The sequence below is a fragment of the Hylobates moloch genome, unplaced genomic scaffold (assembly GCF_009828535.3).
Source record: "Hylobates moloch isolate HMO894 unplaced genomic scaffold, HMol_V3 SCAFFOLD_2, whole genome shotgun sequence".
Taxonomy (NCBI): Eukaryota; Metazoa; Chordata; class Mammalia; order Primates; family Hylobatidae; genus Hylobates; species Hylobates moloch.
The window spans coordinates 37,557,112-37,572,205 of record NW_026652277.1 but is presented as its reverse complement, the minus strand read 5'-3'; the positions used below and the strand labels follow the sequence as shown (position 1 = coordinate 37,572,205).

Below are 15,094 nucleotides of genomic sequence, written 5' to 3'. Positions count from 1 at the left end.
ATGATTAAAAATTAAAATTAGGACATGCTGGCAACACATTAGTGAAATCCCTACTCTGCTCCCATGAGAGGTGTCAGCAGGTGGAGTAGGAGGAGAGCATGCTTTATAAATGGAAGTGGAGCTTTTGTAGCATCTATTCAATCTGACTTGTTTCCAGTTTACCATTAAGTCTCTTCTCAGCATACTTTCCTCCCCTGTCATTTATCATTTACACATACAAATGACAATTTTCTATTATACCAGTAAGTGCTGAGAATTAACATTTTAACTTCTTTTTCCAGTTTTAGAAAAGAGCCCAGAACACTGGGACCTATGTTTGCATATGGTAAGGAATACCAGCTGTTTTGTTTTTTAATTACACTTTAACCTTTTTTTTTTTTTTAACAACTTTTATTTAGGAAAGCAGGCTAGTTATTATTGCACCTAGAAAACCATGACGGGCCTAATGAGTACACTGATGACATATCTGTTGATATGTCATCTTATCTAAAACATAAAATTTTAGATTAAGAATTGTAGCCGGAAGTGAGTTTAAAAAGTTCTAAAATGAAGTTTTATATTTTATGTTTTAGTAAATATAAAAATTTTGAGATATTCAGAGTGACACTTAAAATATTCTCAAATGACAAAAAATGACACCACATATTTCATGTTGTAGAAGTGGTCAAGGCAATGAGATCAAACCCAGAGGTTTTTGATTTTTGTTTTTTTTCCTGAAGCCACTAGTGTTTTGGTATTGACTATCTATGACAGCAGGATAAGTGTGATATTTGATAAATGAATCTGTTTTCCAGGCTGAGGAGAAATAACATGTAAATGCTTGAGAGTCAATAGAGTGTAATGAAAAGCAAAAGCAAAAAAAAAAAAAAAGTTCTTGGGAATCAGGAGGTAGAAAGGTTTATCCAAGATTTTCCACAGAGTTCAGCTTAATAATGAGTTTCTGTACCTTTTCGGTTTTATAGTATACCTTATTTGGTTATAGTCTGTTCATCTGTTATACCTAGGGTTTGTTACTTTTCTACCTAGTTCCCTTACTTTCTGATGAGGTACAAGTACTTAAGTATCTAATATGTGCCTAGTACCATGTTGGCAGGGCTTGTACATGTCATCTCATTTCATCATCAGCCTAGTCATTCAGCACCCTTAGAACGGGCTGGAACTGTGGCTCCAGCTCATTGCACTGAGGCAGTGGTTCCCAAGTGCCAGCGTGCAGGTTGTTGTCCCTCCGTCATTACTCCTTTCCCAGTCTACGGGAAGGAATAGTAAATGGGCCATGTTGTAAAATTTTCAGAAAGTTAAAGATGTTATATTCCATTATTGTTTTCTTTCTTTAAAAAAAAGTTAAATGCTATTTGGTTCATAAAACAATAGTGATAGTGGAAAGCTTTTTTATATGTCCCACCTTGTCAGAGTAAAACAATTGCATGTCTTTGTTGGTTCTCTCCTTCTCCCCTTTTGAAACTTGTTTGTAGATCTAAGAGCTTTACAACAGCTGGCTTAAAAAAATACTGTTTCACACAAAATTGTCATGTGTGCATGCCCATTTTAAGAGTAAAGTTTTTAAAATAGGAGGGGAAGGAAGAGGGTTTTTTTAGACATTTAATATATATTTAGCAGTTGTTTAGGGTATACATTTCGTCTATTGGTAATGCAATTTTAGATGCTGCAGCTTCGTTCTGACTAAATTTCATCTTCATTGTTTTTTTTTTCTAACTTTTTTTAAGAAATGGCATCTCACTATGTTGCCCAGTCAGGTCTTGAACCTCTGGGCTCAAGCTGTCCTCCCACCTCAGCCTCCAGAATAGCTGGGCCTACAGGCATGCACCGCAGTACCAGCTTGCCTTTCATTGGGTTTTAACCTGTAAATATTTAATATAGCTTTTGGCAAGAAATATTCTTTAAGAAATTGTTTTTATTCCCTGGAAAGTTTTTCTTTTCTGCCTTTCACTAACTAAAGCCATTGTTTCAGAATCACCTTGATTCGTTTTTGTTGGTCCTCTTCAATGCTGTAATGCTTTGCTTTACTTTTTCCTTAGTGATACAAATGAAGTTGACATACCACCTAACACTCGAGTTGGCACCAAACGCTATATGCCTCCAGAAGTGTTGGACGAGAGCTTGAACAGAAATCACTTCCAGTCTTACATCATGGCTGACATGTATAGTTTTGGCCTCATCCTTTGGGAGGTTGCTAGGAGATGTGTATCAGGAGGTAAGAAACAGTGCTGTCTTTGAAAAGCTTCTATTGGAGCTACTACAAATCCTTTCTTTCTGATCAGAAATCAAAGTTATCATACTGTCTATTAGATCTGGTTTTATTTTTCCCTTTATTTCTGTTGATGCAGTCACAGTACTTCCAGGAAATTATATTCGACATCCTAGAATAATCTTTGACTGCTTCCTTCCTCCACCTGCCACTAGACACACTGTCAGCTTCCCCTGCCTTTTCAAGCATCACTGTTTTCTGCTCTGTGTATTGTCTCATTTCTCTCTTGGGTTCTTCCTCCAGCAGTTGCTCGATCAAATCAAACCCCCTTTTCTGTCCCTGCCAGTTTATTCTCACCTAGCTGCTGGGCCCCATCCCCAACTCCATTCCCTGGGATTTCCTCTGCAGCGATGACAGTAGGACATAAATGTGGGATGGGACACCCATTTCTTACTTTCTGTATTTTTTATAAAACTTCCTCATAAAGCAATTTGAAAACATCAGTTTTTTATCAAAAGGAAATTAAAGTATCAGAGTATTTTTTTATGATATTGTTTTCTCTACACATAGGAGGATTCCCTAGTAAAACCAATTATAATAAACAAGAAGACATATTTAAATATTCAGAAGTATTATTATTTGTATTATTTTGATTGCTGCACAGTCTGTCTTCAAGTAAATTCTGACACCTTTTAGGCAAGGAGCTGAATCTTTGGCTTTTCTGTGTCAAGTCCTCTGTATATTATTCCATGGTTGTGCTCATTAAAAAGCCTTGATGCTGCTGCTGTTCCTCATAATGGCCAATTTAAATCTATCTTCATGAAAACATGAGCTTGCTGAAGATTCTGAAAGTGCAGCATGCACTTAACTAGTACTGAGATTTGTTCTTGTTCCTGCTATTTATCTGTGATGCCTTGGACAGGTTATAAACTTTTCTTTGTTTCAGAGTCCTCTTAAAGATGAGAAGTGAATTACTGTATCCGCTTCTGTGGTTGTATGGTTTCAGTGTAAAGATAATGAGAACTGCCTGGCACAAAATTAGCACTCAATACATATTAGCTATTATTACTATTAATAATTTTCATTTTGGTTGGTAGAGCCATAACATCTTTAGGTTCATATTTAAATATAAAGAAGAAACAGTTAATCAACCTGCATTCACACTTTGATAGAAAGATCATCATCAGTGGCACAGTGCCTTCTAATAATCACTTTGGGAATTCTGAACCTGTTGTAAGAAATTTGAAATAGAACACATTCTCTCTGAAGTGAGAACTATTTTGTCCAAAAGGAAAGTTAATGCAGGACATTTTCTCTAACCAGATATTGAATAAATTTCTCATTCTAAGTGTAAAGAAGAAGTAACCAAAAAATTTAACAAATTGTCTATGACTTCATTTCACGCATTATAAAGAGTAGACAAGCCTCACGTTTGCAATCCCAGCATTTTGGGAGACCAAGTAGGGAGGATCGCTCGAAGCCAGGAGTTGAGGACTAATCTGGGCAATAGACTGGAACCCAGTCTGTATTTAAAAAGAAAAAAAAAAAAAACAAGTAGACGAGCCTTTTAAAAAATAATATGCTTATACTTAATTAAGATAGCTTTATGGAAGTTGAAGGTGTAGAGAACAAGGTTATTTTTCTAATTATGTTTTCTTGAACATCTAAAACAAACAGGGCTACAGGAAGCCTATATTTGAAAGCCTGTGGGCCAAATGCAGGAGAAATTATTCTCAGCTTAAAAACAAGGTAGCTTTATATAAACAGCAAGGTATTAATTGCTCTGCTAGGGTATTAATTTGCTTTGCTAGGGGCTGTCTTTGGATATGGAGATTTGGATGTGGAGATTTGCTATAATGTTGCCTTATTGTTAGAGGTGTTGGAGTCCCTGCTCTGCCCCATACCAACTGAATGGACTTGGGCAAGTTACTTAACCCCGAGAGCCAAGTTTCCTCATCTGAGTAGTGTGGAGAATAATGTCATCTCAGAAATGCATTTGCGAGAATTTAATAAGATAATTTATATAGTATACCTATTTCCACAACTGGGATGGAGGAAGCTCTCAATAAGCGATTTTATTTTTCCAGAGAGGCAAAGCACACAAAATTCTATTTGCTAAAACTTTATGAAGATATTAGAAGTTTTTTTGGGCTTATCTTTCTCGTCCAGGCCCTTTTGGGTGAAAGAGACACATCCAGATGTAGGCCTTTCCATCTTTTAAAGGAGAAGAAAGATAGAAAGGTTTGAGGTTTCAAACACAGAGTTAAATGGCAGCTAACAGGAAATTTTGAAAACTTGATTACATGACATGGAGAAAAGAATAAGGCCTATTATTCAACAGTTAGATTTGATTAATTCATAATTTTAAGTGGTGGGCTCTGCCTTTGTCTGTTGTAGTAGATACACCTACCCCACCCCATCCATCAGTCCATCCACCAGCGGAAAATAGGAGACTGGTTAAAGAGATGTGAGCTTTGCCTTCAGGCTGTTTCCAGGGCCATGGTCCTGAGAATGAGAAAGGGAGAAAGAACTGAAATGAAGCAGAGCACATCCTGAGTGTTAGGCCCAGTACTTTACTTATCTCATGTGGAGGTAAAACACAGTGAAAGGAAATATTAACATAGATAATACATATAATTAAGCTCTGTGGTCACAGCAGGACACAGGACAAATGGTGAGTTGGAATGGTCTGAAAAAACTTCTGAACCTTCTGGTCCTTGATGATTTTATAACAGATTTGAGTTTACAAGAAAGAACATAACACAGACCCCAGATTTTGGCAGAGTAAGCCCCCAGTGAATTTAACGATGTGGTATATAATCTGCCAACTTGACGGCATCATCTTCTTCAGATGAAAAGCAATGATATTTCTATAAAAGATGATTTAGGATAGGGAGGACGGGTGCTCCCGAAAGATTGTTCAGAGCAGCAGCCTCTAATGTAATTATTATGAGTAGTTAATCTGAGAAGGTAAAAAAGAAGACACTAGAAGCCTGCATTTTTAAAGGATAAGAGGAAAAAGGTAGAAATTAAATACTAGGAACAATAAAATGAAAGTTTAGTGTGCATTTTTATGAAGATGCTATAGATTTGTATTTCTTTTCTTTTAACAATACATATTTTTTCTAATAGTAATGTATTCCTTACTGAAAATTTGGATAAATATAGAAAAAAAATCAGATAATCCTTGAACCTAAAAAATTCATGGTTAATATTTTTGGGTGTCTGTAATTTTCTAAATTTTTAATGTGCAAAACCACATTCCTACAATTAAGCAGAAAAAATGTAAGTCTGACATTTTGTTCAAGTAGGATACACTTCTGAATTTATTATGATATTCATAGTTTCATACTATAGTAATAGAAACAGTCACATATTATGTAGTATGAGTTCAGGATATGTCTTGCAGATTTGCATTGAGATTTAATATAGATTTGTCTTTTAATTTGTTCTTCATAAAATTGGAAATAAATTTAAGATGCTTGTTTTACTTAGCTTTTGGAAATTAGGGAAGAAAGGCTTGAAGACCTATGATAATATTTTTCATTGGGCTTTGTATTCATTTTTTCTAAATTAGATTAAGTACCATTTGGGTAAATATTTTTCAAGATTTATTTTGCTATTTTTCTGCCTGAACTTGTCTGTAATACTGATAGCACTTTTCCTTTGAGAACTGTTAGACTTTTATTTCTACTTCACAGAAAATAATTATAATAATAATAGTAACAACATATTTTTAGGTATAGTGGAAGAATACCAGCTTCCTTATCATGACCTAGTGCCCAGTGACCCCTCTTATGAGGACATGAGGGAGATTGTGTGCATCAAGAAGTTGCGCCCCTCATTCCCAAACCGGTGGAGCAGTGATGAGGTAAGGCTTGAGGTAACCATGTGGCTGTGACTGACTTCTAAATAGACTTTTCTTTTTTAGCCAAAATTCCACATATTCATTGTAGGAATTCTTCTTTGTTTTGATGGTGATGGTGATGGTGCCTCATTGCAGTAATTTATATGGAGATAAGTGTAGTATGTTAAATTACTTGTTCTACTTTTCCAATTTTATTTTGCCACTTCCAGAATATGTTGAGTGGGTCAGTCAGTGTTTAGCCTGCATAACAAATAACATTATTTTCTTTATTTATAATGTCTTGACATTTGCATAAAACCTATTATTTCTCTATGTGTGTTTTTAAAGCGTCATAATTTTTCTCTGTAACAAACCCATGTACAGCATTCTCTCATTTTGATTAGAGAAAAAAAGTAGGCATGTTAAAGTGATACAAGTTGACCTAGTTAAGATGCCTGACTATGCTGGGTGTCTTTGTTAATAAGGATGATGAGATGTGATTTGAACAAATCCACCTTCAGCTTGGCTCTAAGTCTATAGTGGTGAAACCTACATAGGTCTGGAAAGGAGCGGCTAGGAAGGAGGAAATTAGTCCTGCCTTTCCTGACTCTTCCTCCTGTTCCACATTCCTCTCCTTCCACCCTCCCAGCCTTCAAACTCACCATGTTCTAGAGTTCTCTGGTGGACTGGAATGTTCAAGATGAGTTTGAAGCACCACTGGAAAAAAAACAGGCTCTTACCAAACATGTACCAAAGCACTGCAAAGGAGGGACAGAGCACTATTTCTTAAGTGTAAAAGCCATTTAAGTATAATCTCTGGGCCGGGCACTGTGGCTCACATCTGTAATCCTGGCACTTCGGCAGGCCGAGGCGGGTGGATCACTTGAGTCCAGAAGTTCGAGACCAGCCTGGCCAATATAGTGAAAACCCATCTCTATTAAAAAATACAAACAATAGCCTAGTGTGTTGGTGCACGCCTGTATTCCCACCTACTCAGGAGATTGATGCACGAGAATTGTTTGAACCCGGAAGGCGGAGGTTGCAATGAGCCAGGATCATGCCACTGCACTCGACAGACCGAGACCATGTCTCCAAACAAACAGCAACAACAACAACAACAACAACAACACATTTGGCTCATTGGTTTTGTGTCTGGTTACTAAAATGTTAAATAATATATATGTTTTCCAGCAAGCTGTGCAGAAAGCTTTATGAGATGCTGGAGCCCTATTATTGTGGGCTTTTGGTGTTACTTGATATCTCTTCACTGAGGATTTCTTATGAAGTGAAATTGTACTTTTCAATAGGAAGACCAATAATTGATGTACCACAGGAGAAAGTTTTAGTGATGCTGTGCACAGGTCATTAATCTTGTTAAATGGTGCAATGTGATGCTATTACTGCAGCAGACAGCTATGATTTAGGAATAACTGTTTTTTTGCATATTGTGGAATTAGATAAAAGATTTAAACTTATCAAGTGTTATAAACAATCTGGGAGTATTGAGTGGAATACAGACTCCCTGGGTATTTTTATGTTTGCTTAACACTAACTTCAAAGACACCTTTCTACAATCCGCAGAACCACCTGCTTGTTTCTATCACAAAGAAGACATGAACATCTGTTTTAGTCATATGTAATTTTGCATGAAAAAAGCTTACAGAATTTTACTTCTACATGGTTTTAAGGGTACCTTTTAAAAATATATTCAAACTTAATGAACCTAAAACTAAAAAGCTACATTGTTTCAGGTGCCAGCCTTGCAGGTGATACATTTTTCTAACATTTCTCTTCCTCAGTGTCTAAGGCAGATGGGGAAACTCATGACAGAATGCTGGGCTCAGAATCCTGCATCAAGGCTGACAGCCCTGCGGGTTAAGAAAACACTTGCCAAAATGTCAGAGTCCCAGGACATTAAACTCTGATATGAGAGGAAAAGTAAGCATCTCTGCAGAAAGCCAACAGGTACTCTTCTGTTTGTGGGCGTAGCAAAAGACATCAAGTAAGCATCCACAGTACAAGCCTTGAACATCATCCTGCTTCCCAGTGGGTTCAGACCTCACCTCTCAGGGAGCGACCTGGACAAAGACAGAGAGGCTCCCAGAAGCAGAGATTGATCCATGTCTGTTTGTAGGAGGGAGAAACCGCTTGGGTAACTTGTTCAAGATATGATGTATGTTGCTTTCTAAGAAAGCCCTGTATTTTGGGATTGCCTTTTTTTTTTTTTTAAGATGCTTTCATTTTGCCAAAATAAAACAGATAATGTGGATGGTTTAAGGGTTATAGTATTATAGTTTAAATAATAACAACAGAGTTCTTCCCAGGAACTCTGCTGGAAAGTAAATTAAAATACACGTCTTTCCATTGGTAAAATATTGTTGCACTCTGCAAACCAATAGACAGTCTAAGTTGGAGGACGTAGAACGGAACTCATCTTAAACATACTCCCCACCCCGCCTTTGCCTCCTCAGACCACTTTGGCCATCCCTGCATTTGGGGCCGCTACGGTAATGTGAATGCACTGGGTACAAACACCACCTGTCTAGGATCACATTTGGAATTCCTGCAGGTGGCCTTTTGCAGCTTCAGGCAATATGGAACAAATGAAGGTTTATGTGACTCTAACAGAAGTAATTGTTGGTAGGTGTTCTTCAGAACCACTTCTGTTTCTGATTGTGTTAGACATCTCTTTCATGGTAAAATCCTTTTCATTAAACACAAAGAAAGCTTTTTTTTTTTTTGAATGTGCAGAAGATTGACCTGTGCATGGTTTTGATCTCTCAATCAAAGGATCAATATTAAATAAAATTGTCATGAGCTGTGTTGAAGACAGGTGCTTTAAAATAGAGGTAATTTGCTCTTGTGTTGTAAGAGGAACATGTCAACAAAGATAGGGAATGAGGGTGTGCAGATGGCTTGTATCTTATATATGCAAAGGAGCCAATCTCAGAAGCACAAAGAAAAAAGTGCGCGTACCTTATTTTGTGTAGATAAAGATGATGTCTTTTTGTTATTGTCTGTCTGTTTTGTATGTGTCTGAGATACGGGATAGAGAGGAAACATCCGTCAGGCTAATTTAACTATATTTTATTTTAAAAATAGAGAAACATAACCTCTAGATGGGACGGCAGAGGAGAGTTAGTGGATGCCAGAAAATATTATGGGCTGCTGTGTTTTGTTCTAAAATCAATATGGATGGAGCATGTATATCTTAGGTGATCATTTCACATCTTAGGAATGCCTACTCATTTTATTTTATTCTAGTGATGCTCAATTCACTATTTAATTTATTATATTTTATCTTCTGTGGCACTTATACAAAATATCTCTTCACCTACTTAGTTCTACAGGGTTTTAACTTTGGAGCAACATGAATAAAATCATCGAGAAGGCCAATATTGTTTAGCAACATGAATATGATACAGCTTAAAGTTGTACACATCCTGCTCAACTTTATTCATGTGCATTTCCTTTCTGTGGTTTTCTTTTGCTGCTTAGAAATTCTGTAGTGGTTAGTGGTTAGTAAAGAATTTGAAAGTACTTTCCCCTTGCTGTTTTTTTTTTTTTTAAGACATTCCTCCCAGAATACTCCAGGGGGCAGTGTTTTATAACACATTTTCCCCACTGGGTGATTGAAGGATGGAGGATTTTTGAAAATTTGACAGCTACATGAAACATGAGAAAACTTTTTCCTCACTTCTGAAGTCGGTTTGCAGCTGGTAACTTGTTCATCCAGAAAAAATTCTAAAGCAATGAGAGTTTGTGAGCTGTGCTTACAGTTTGGGAGAATCATGAAGATTCTTTCTATATTTTGCATTTACTTCTCAGTGCTTCATAGCCGCATTTTGTTTGTAACTAAGACAGAAGAATTTCATAATCCTTGAATTTGAAAAAAAAAACTGTGTTTTTAAAGAGTGAAAACAGTTGGTTCCAAGTAGAACTGTAATAAGAATGCTGCTTTAATTGATATTAAAAATAACCTCAATAATAATGTAAAGGTTCCTTTCTCTTGTGTCAGTTATATTCTTAGGGATAGCCTAGAAGGAATATATGGTTAGAACTAAGTGTGACTAATCATCTGAGCCTTGAAGAGAAACTTCAGTGCCTCTAAACAGATCATCTACAAAACAACAGGTAAACATTTATGCCAGTTAAGTGGGACATGTTTTTGTTTCTTGGGTTTTTCCTAAATTTAAGTGAGGTTGGGCTTACCTTGTAGATAAAATTATGTTTTCTTTTTGGTAAATACTTGAATGTGGATAACTTCAAATCAGAATATTTTGTGAGGAGGAGATGATTTGAAATTAAGCTAGATTTCTAGGGAGGTGTTGGTTCCAATGAAGGATGGGAAGAAATTAAAATAGTCTTCAAACTTCTTTCTTATTATATTTGGTTGCTTTGGAAAAGATTGGTCCTAGTCCTCAATCTAATTTATTCACTATTAATATTTTAAAAACATTCCTGAGATACTTAAAAAGACCCACTTAGCGATTGTAGCCACTCAATGAAACAAGAATTTATTTATGCATAGATTTTTCTCTGTATCTTACCAAAATCCACTTTACTTAGATAACACTAAATTGTTCTTAAAGACTACTCATTTCCCAATAATCCTTTATGATTTCAAAATTTCTAGCGGCTCAGAAGTGAATTTTATTTTGTCTTTCACTTGAATAAACGAGAATCCAGAAATTAATAATGTCGTTTATTGCTTACTGCCATGACTATTTCAAAGACTAAGAAGAGTTTCTTCTAACCCCTCCCTCTCAAAGGAATCCTAAATTATTAGTTGTTAGATAAGTTTTGTATGCTAAGATATTCAGGTTTATAGTTTACGTGTGTATATATATAAATATATATGTATATATAAATATTATGTTCAGTTTGGAGTCTGGCACAACTCCATTATGTGGATTAGAGAGTAAGATATTATGGATGATAAAGTACTAAATGAAACATAATATTTATTTATAAAAGTGTGTAGATTGTTAAATCACAAAAAGAGTGCTATGAACATTATGTATGAGGAAACAGGCCTTTGACCTCCTGGAAAGCACTGCTCAAAAGTCATTAGTGCCCATTTTTGAATTCCCCAAACAGAAAGCTTCTTAGAAAACATGCTGAGATTTTATTTACAGGGAATTCTTTGACACATTTCAATTGGTATGTAGTCAAGTATAGCAAGTACTTAATAATGACTGAATTTCATGTTCCTACAGTCATGCATATTCATTAGAAGTTTTATGTTGTTGGTCTGATCTGATTCTTCTTTGTTTGTGGGTGGAACGGCACTGAGAGAATTACAGTTTTTTAAACTTGAACATGTTCAGTAGTTATATTGCCTTAGAAAACCCAGACACATAGCAGTGGAAATGAAAGAAATGGCATCAGAAGTGACTTAATTTAGCAATTGTGATTCCTCTTGTAAAACAAAACAGAAAAAACAATGCCATATTTTTTGGAGAAAAGTTGGCAATATAGGGGTTTCGTTGTCTGTTTAACAAGAAGACTCATTTGTTCTTTTGGGGGAACCAGTGCCTTACAGATTTTGTATATACTGTAATTATTCAGGACTAGGGAACAAACAATTGTATTGTATTTGTTACAGATTGTATATGGCTTTGTTTTAACATTCCCCTAAATAAAATGGCTTCATTCTCCCCTTGGAAAAAAAACATGACTGTTATGTTATAGTCGTGCTTGCTTGCTTATTTATTTATTTATTTATTTATTGTCTTTGAAAATATCACATTGTAGCAGGTGGAAAGGCACCATGAAGGAGGCAGATGCAGGTAAGTTTTTCACATTTCATGGCAGGAGGACAAGATAAATGGTCTGATGGCTTCTACTTTCTTTGTGAAGGAAACACAGTCATCTACTGAGAGTGAGGGGAAAGGCAGGGAAGTCAGTGGTTTAAGAGAAGTGAAGGAGGTTTAAAATTGCACTGGAAAATTACAGCTTGCTGGGGAAAAAGCCAGATGGTTACGGGCAACTCTGAGGGCCAGGTTAGGCTTCATGAAGCTGACTGTGGCACAGTGGCCAAGCGTAGACTCGGGGCTGCTAGGTGGCCTGTTGGTGTGAATCCAGCTTCCCTCCCTCCCTCAGTTGTGTGACTGGGCACGTTTTGACCTCTCAAAGACTCAGTTTCTTCCCCTTGAAGATGAGAATGGTGTTAATATCCACTATCTGGAGTTGTTCTGAAGATGAAATGACATAATCCATGCACCAAGCATGTGGTAAGTGCTCAACTATAGTATTAACAGAAATTCATAGTGCCACTTTTCTTGTGGTTTATGATTTTATCTTTCTGTCAGCAACCCAAATACAGGTATAGAGACAACAAAGACAGGATTCATTCAGGGTACTAGTTTATCATGCAAATGCAGCAACAGGTCATGGAAAGTAAGAATTATTACTATCAAGGGGCTGATGGGCCAGAGGAGGGAAGGAATTAATTAGAGGAGCTAACAGACCAAAAACACAAAAACAAAAAAACCCAGGTCCCAGGACAGGGAATCCTGATGGGGTGGTGGTGGTATCTCTGCAGTTACTGAGAGAGGGGCTGTGGTCAGATTTCAAAAGAGTGTGATCGCAGGAGTTGAAAGGGGCCGGACAGAGACCAAACTACACCGGTCGCGGTCAAGAGATCTTTATTGGAGGTATCGAGCGGCACCACGCAAGGAGAAGGAAAAGAAGAGAGAGAGGGCTGCTGGTGTGCTGGGTTTTATATCCCTTGGGCCTACGTGGATTGGGCTAGGGGCGGGCCCAAGGGAAGGCGGGAGATGCTTCTTTCTGATTGGCCCTCCTTTGGCGGGTTCAGACTGCTCGGTCAAGGAGGGGAGAAGAACCCGGAACTGGCCCCATCTTAAGGTACGGCACCATTTTAAGATACCCCATGTTACCTAACATTTCTCCCTTTTTGTTTTCTTAAATGGGGGAAAATGGGTGTCGTGGTTCATCTGGCTGCTTCCTGCTGAGTGGGGGCGCTGTGGGGAGGGGGCACAGGGAGAACTGTCAGGGTTGTGCGTGGGGTACAGTATGAGTATGAGGCCAAGCAGTAGGGCGCTATACATGAAGACTTCGTTAGACGTGACGTCCATGATAATATAGGAAGGGGGTGTGTTTGTTGATGTGGGAGCCAGACGGCGAAGTGGAACATGTGGAAGAGAGGGTCCCAGCCGTTTTCTATCATAGTGAGAATAGGGCTGGGAAGAGGTCCCACCGGCGAAGGCAAGTGTAAAGATGTGAGAGGTGGAAAGCCAGAGAAGAGGACTTAGGAGATGCATGAGAGCGGGGTGTAAGCAGTTTGGTTCTTCTTGTGGGCGGGGTTGGTAGCTGGTTTCAACCTGGAAATGTGAAGCCAAGGAGTTAGACGTCCTGGTGATTCTTGGAGTCTAGCGGCCGTGGGAGTGCAGAGTATAATTTGGAGAGGCCCTTTCCACTTAGGGACTGGGGAGACAGATGTAGTAGGGCTGGGTGGAGAGTAAAACACCCACTCCCCTGGTTTAAGGGGAAAGAACTGGTGACTGCGGGTAGTATCGGGCAACAGGCACTCCTGTCGCTTCCACAGCTCACACCGGATGAAGGACAGGAGGGGATAGCTAATGTGTTGTGGGACCTTCCAAGAGGTGGGACTGATACATAGTGGGAGTGCAGGTCAGCCATACATGATCTCGAAGGGAGACAGAAGGGTGGGCTTTTTTGGGAGCACCCAGAATTTGAACAGGGCTGTAGGTAGTAATTTTACCCAATCTAGGTGTAATTCTAGGGTGAGTTTGGTTAGGGTTTCTTTAAGGGTACGGTTAGTCTGCTCGACTTTTCCGGAGGACTGAGGGTGGTAGGGGATATGGAAGTGCCAAGGAATGTTGAGGGCAGTTGCTATGTTTTGAGACATTTGGGAGGTGAACTCGGGGCCATTGTCAGTTTGGAGGGAAGAGGGGATTCCAAACTGCGGGATAATTTCAGATAGTAGGATGGAAGCAACTGTACTTGCCCTCTTTTTGGTAGTTGGGAAGGCTTCAACCCATCCGGAAAAGGTGTCAACTAGGACTAGAAGGTAGTTGAGTTCTTGATCGAGGGCATATGAGTGAAGTCAAGTTGCCAATCGCTCCCTGGGGTGTGACCCCTAGCCTAGTGAGTTGGGAAAGGCCCTGGCCTAAAACGGGTTTGTGGATTTGTACGCTGACAGATGGCACATGTGGCTGTGAGTTGCTGGAAACTGTGACAAAAAATGTGGCCTGAGAGGGAGCAAGATAAGGGAGGAGTGGCCCTGGGGCGAATGGTTTGACCTCCAACCCCGACTATAGGAGATCTAAAAAGGGAAGTGGCACCCCAAAACTCTCGCAAGACCGAGAAAGTAGCCCCAGCATCAAGGAGGAAGATGACGGGACGCCCTTCCACCATTAAGAGACTGGGCTCCTGTGAAGTGATGATCTGAGTTGGGAAAGGAGTCCCAAGGCCCCGTCAGTCTTCAATGGCCAGTCCTAGAAGATCAGAGTTTGGGCTGAGGGTGGACCCGGCCCCCCTTCGGGGACCGGGGCAATCCACGGCCCAATGGCCAGGTTGGTGGCATTTTGGAGAGGGCCGGCTGGGGGGCCTGGGATTTGGGCACTCTTGGACCCAATGTCCTTCCTTACCGCATTTAAAACAGGGCCCAGGTGGCTGACGTTGAGGGTGGGTGGAGGGCGATTTACGGCCGTGTGACCCTGTGGCGGACCGAGGAGAGGCTTGGAGAGCTTGAGCCAACATTTGGTACTTTTGTCTCCTGGTCTTCTCATCTCGGTTGTGATAAACGTTGAATGCCATTGCTAAGATCTCGATCTGTGGAGTGAAGGGGCCTCTGTCTAACTTTTTAAGTTTGGCCCTGATGTCAGGAAAGCTCTGTGCAAAAAAATGAGACAGGAGGAGCTGCCGGCCATCAGGGGCCTCTGGGTCTATGTTGGTGTATTGCTGGAGCGCCCGTGTAAGGCGGTCAAGGAAAGCAGACGGGTTTTCATGTTTTTCTTGTACTATTTCATGGAGTTTTTCAAAATTAACAGCCT

At 39.1% G+C, this 15,094-nt stretch overlaps 1 protein-coding gene across 11 annotated transcripts in view; it reads left to right on the top strand.

Annotated features, from left to right (window-relative positions):
- BMPR1B (bone morphogenetic protein receptor type 1B) overlaps positions 1-11,727 on the top strand; it is a 403,893-nt gene extending 392,166 nt beyond the window's left edge. For 9 of the 11 annotated variants that reach the window (XM_058432835.1, XM_032137249.2, XM_058432816.1 and 6 more), the window contains 3 exons: positions 2,037-2,212; positions 5,947-6,077; positions 7,853-11,717. In XM_058432835.1, coding sequence (XP_058288818.1) covers positions 2,037-2,212; positions 5,947-6,077; positions 7,853-7,978 — 433 coding nt within the window. In that variant the 3' untranslated portion in view covers positions 7,979-11,717. Of the gene's footprint in view, positions 1-2,036; positions 2,213-5,946; positions 6,078-7,852 lie in introns of all 11 variants that reach the window. The other 2 variants (XM_058432803.1, XM_032137171.2) reach the window with 2 other exon arrangements.
- The last annotated feature ends 3,367 nt before the right edge of the window (positions 11,728-15,094 follow it).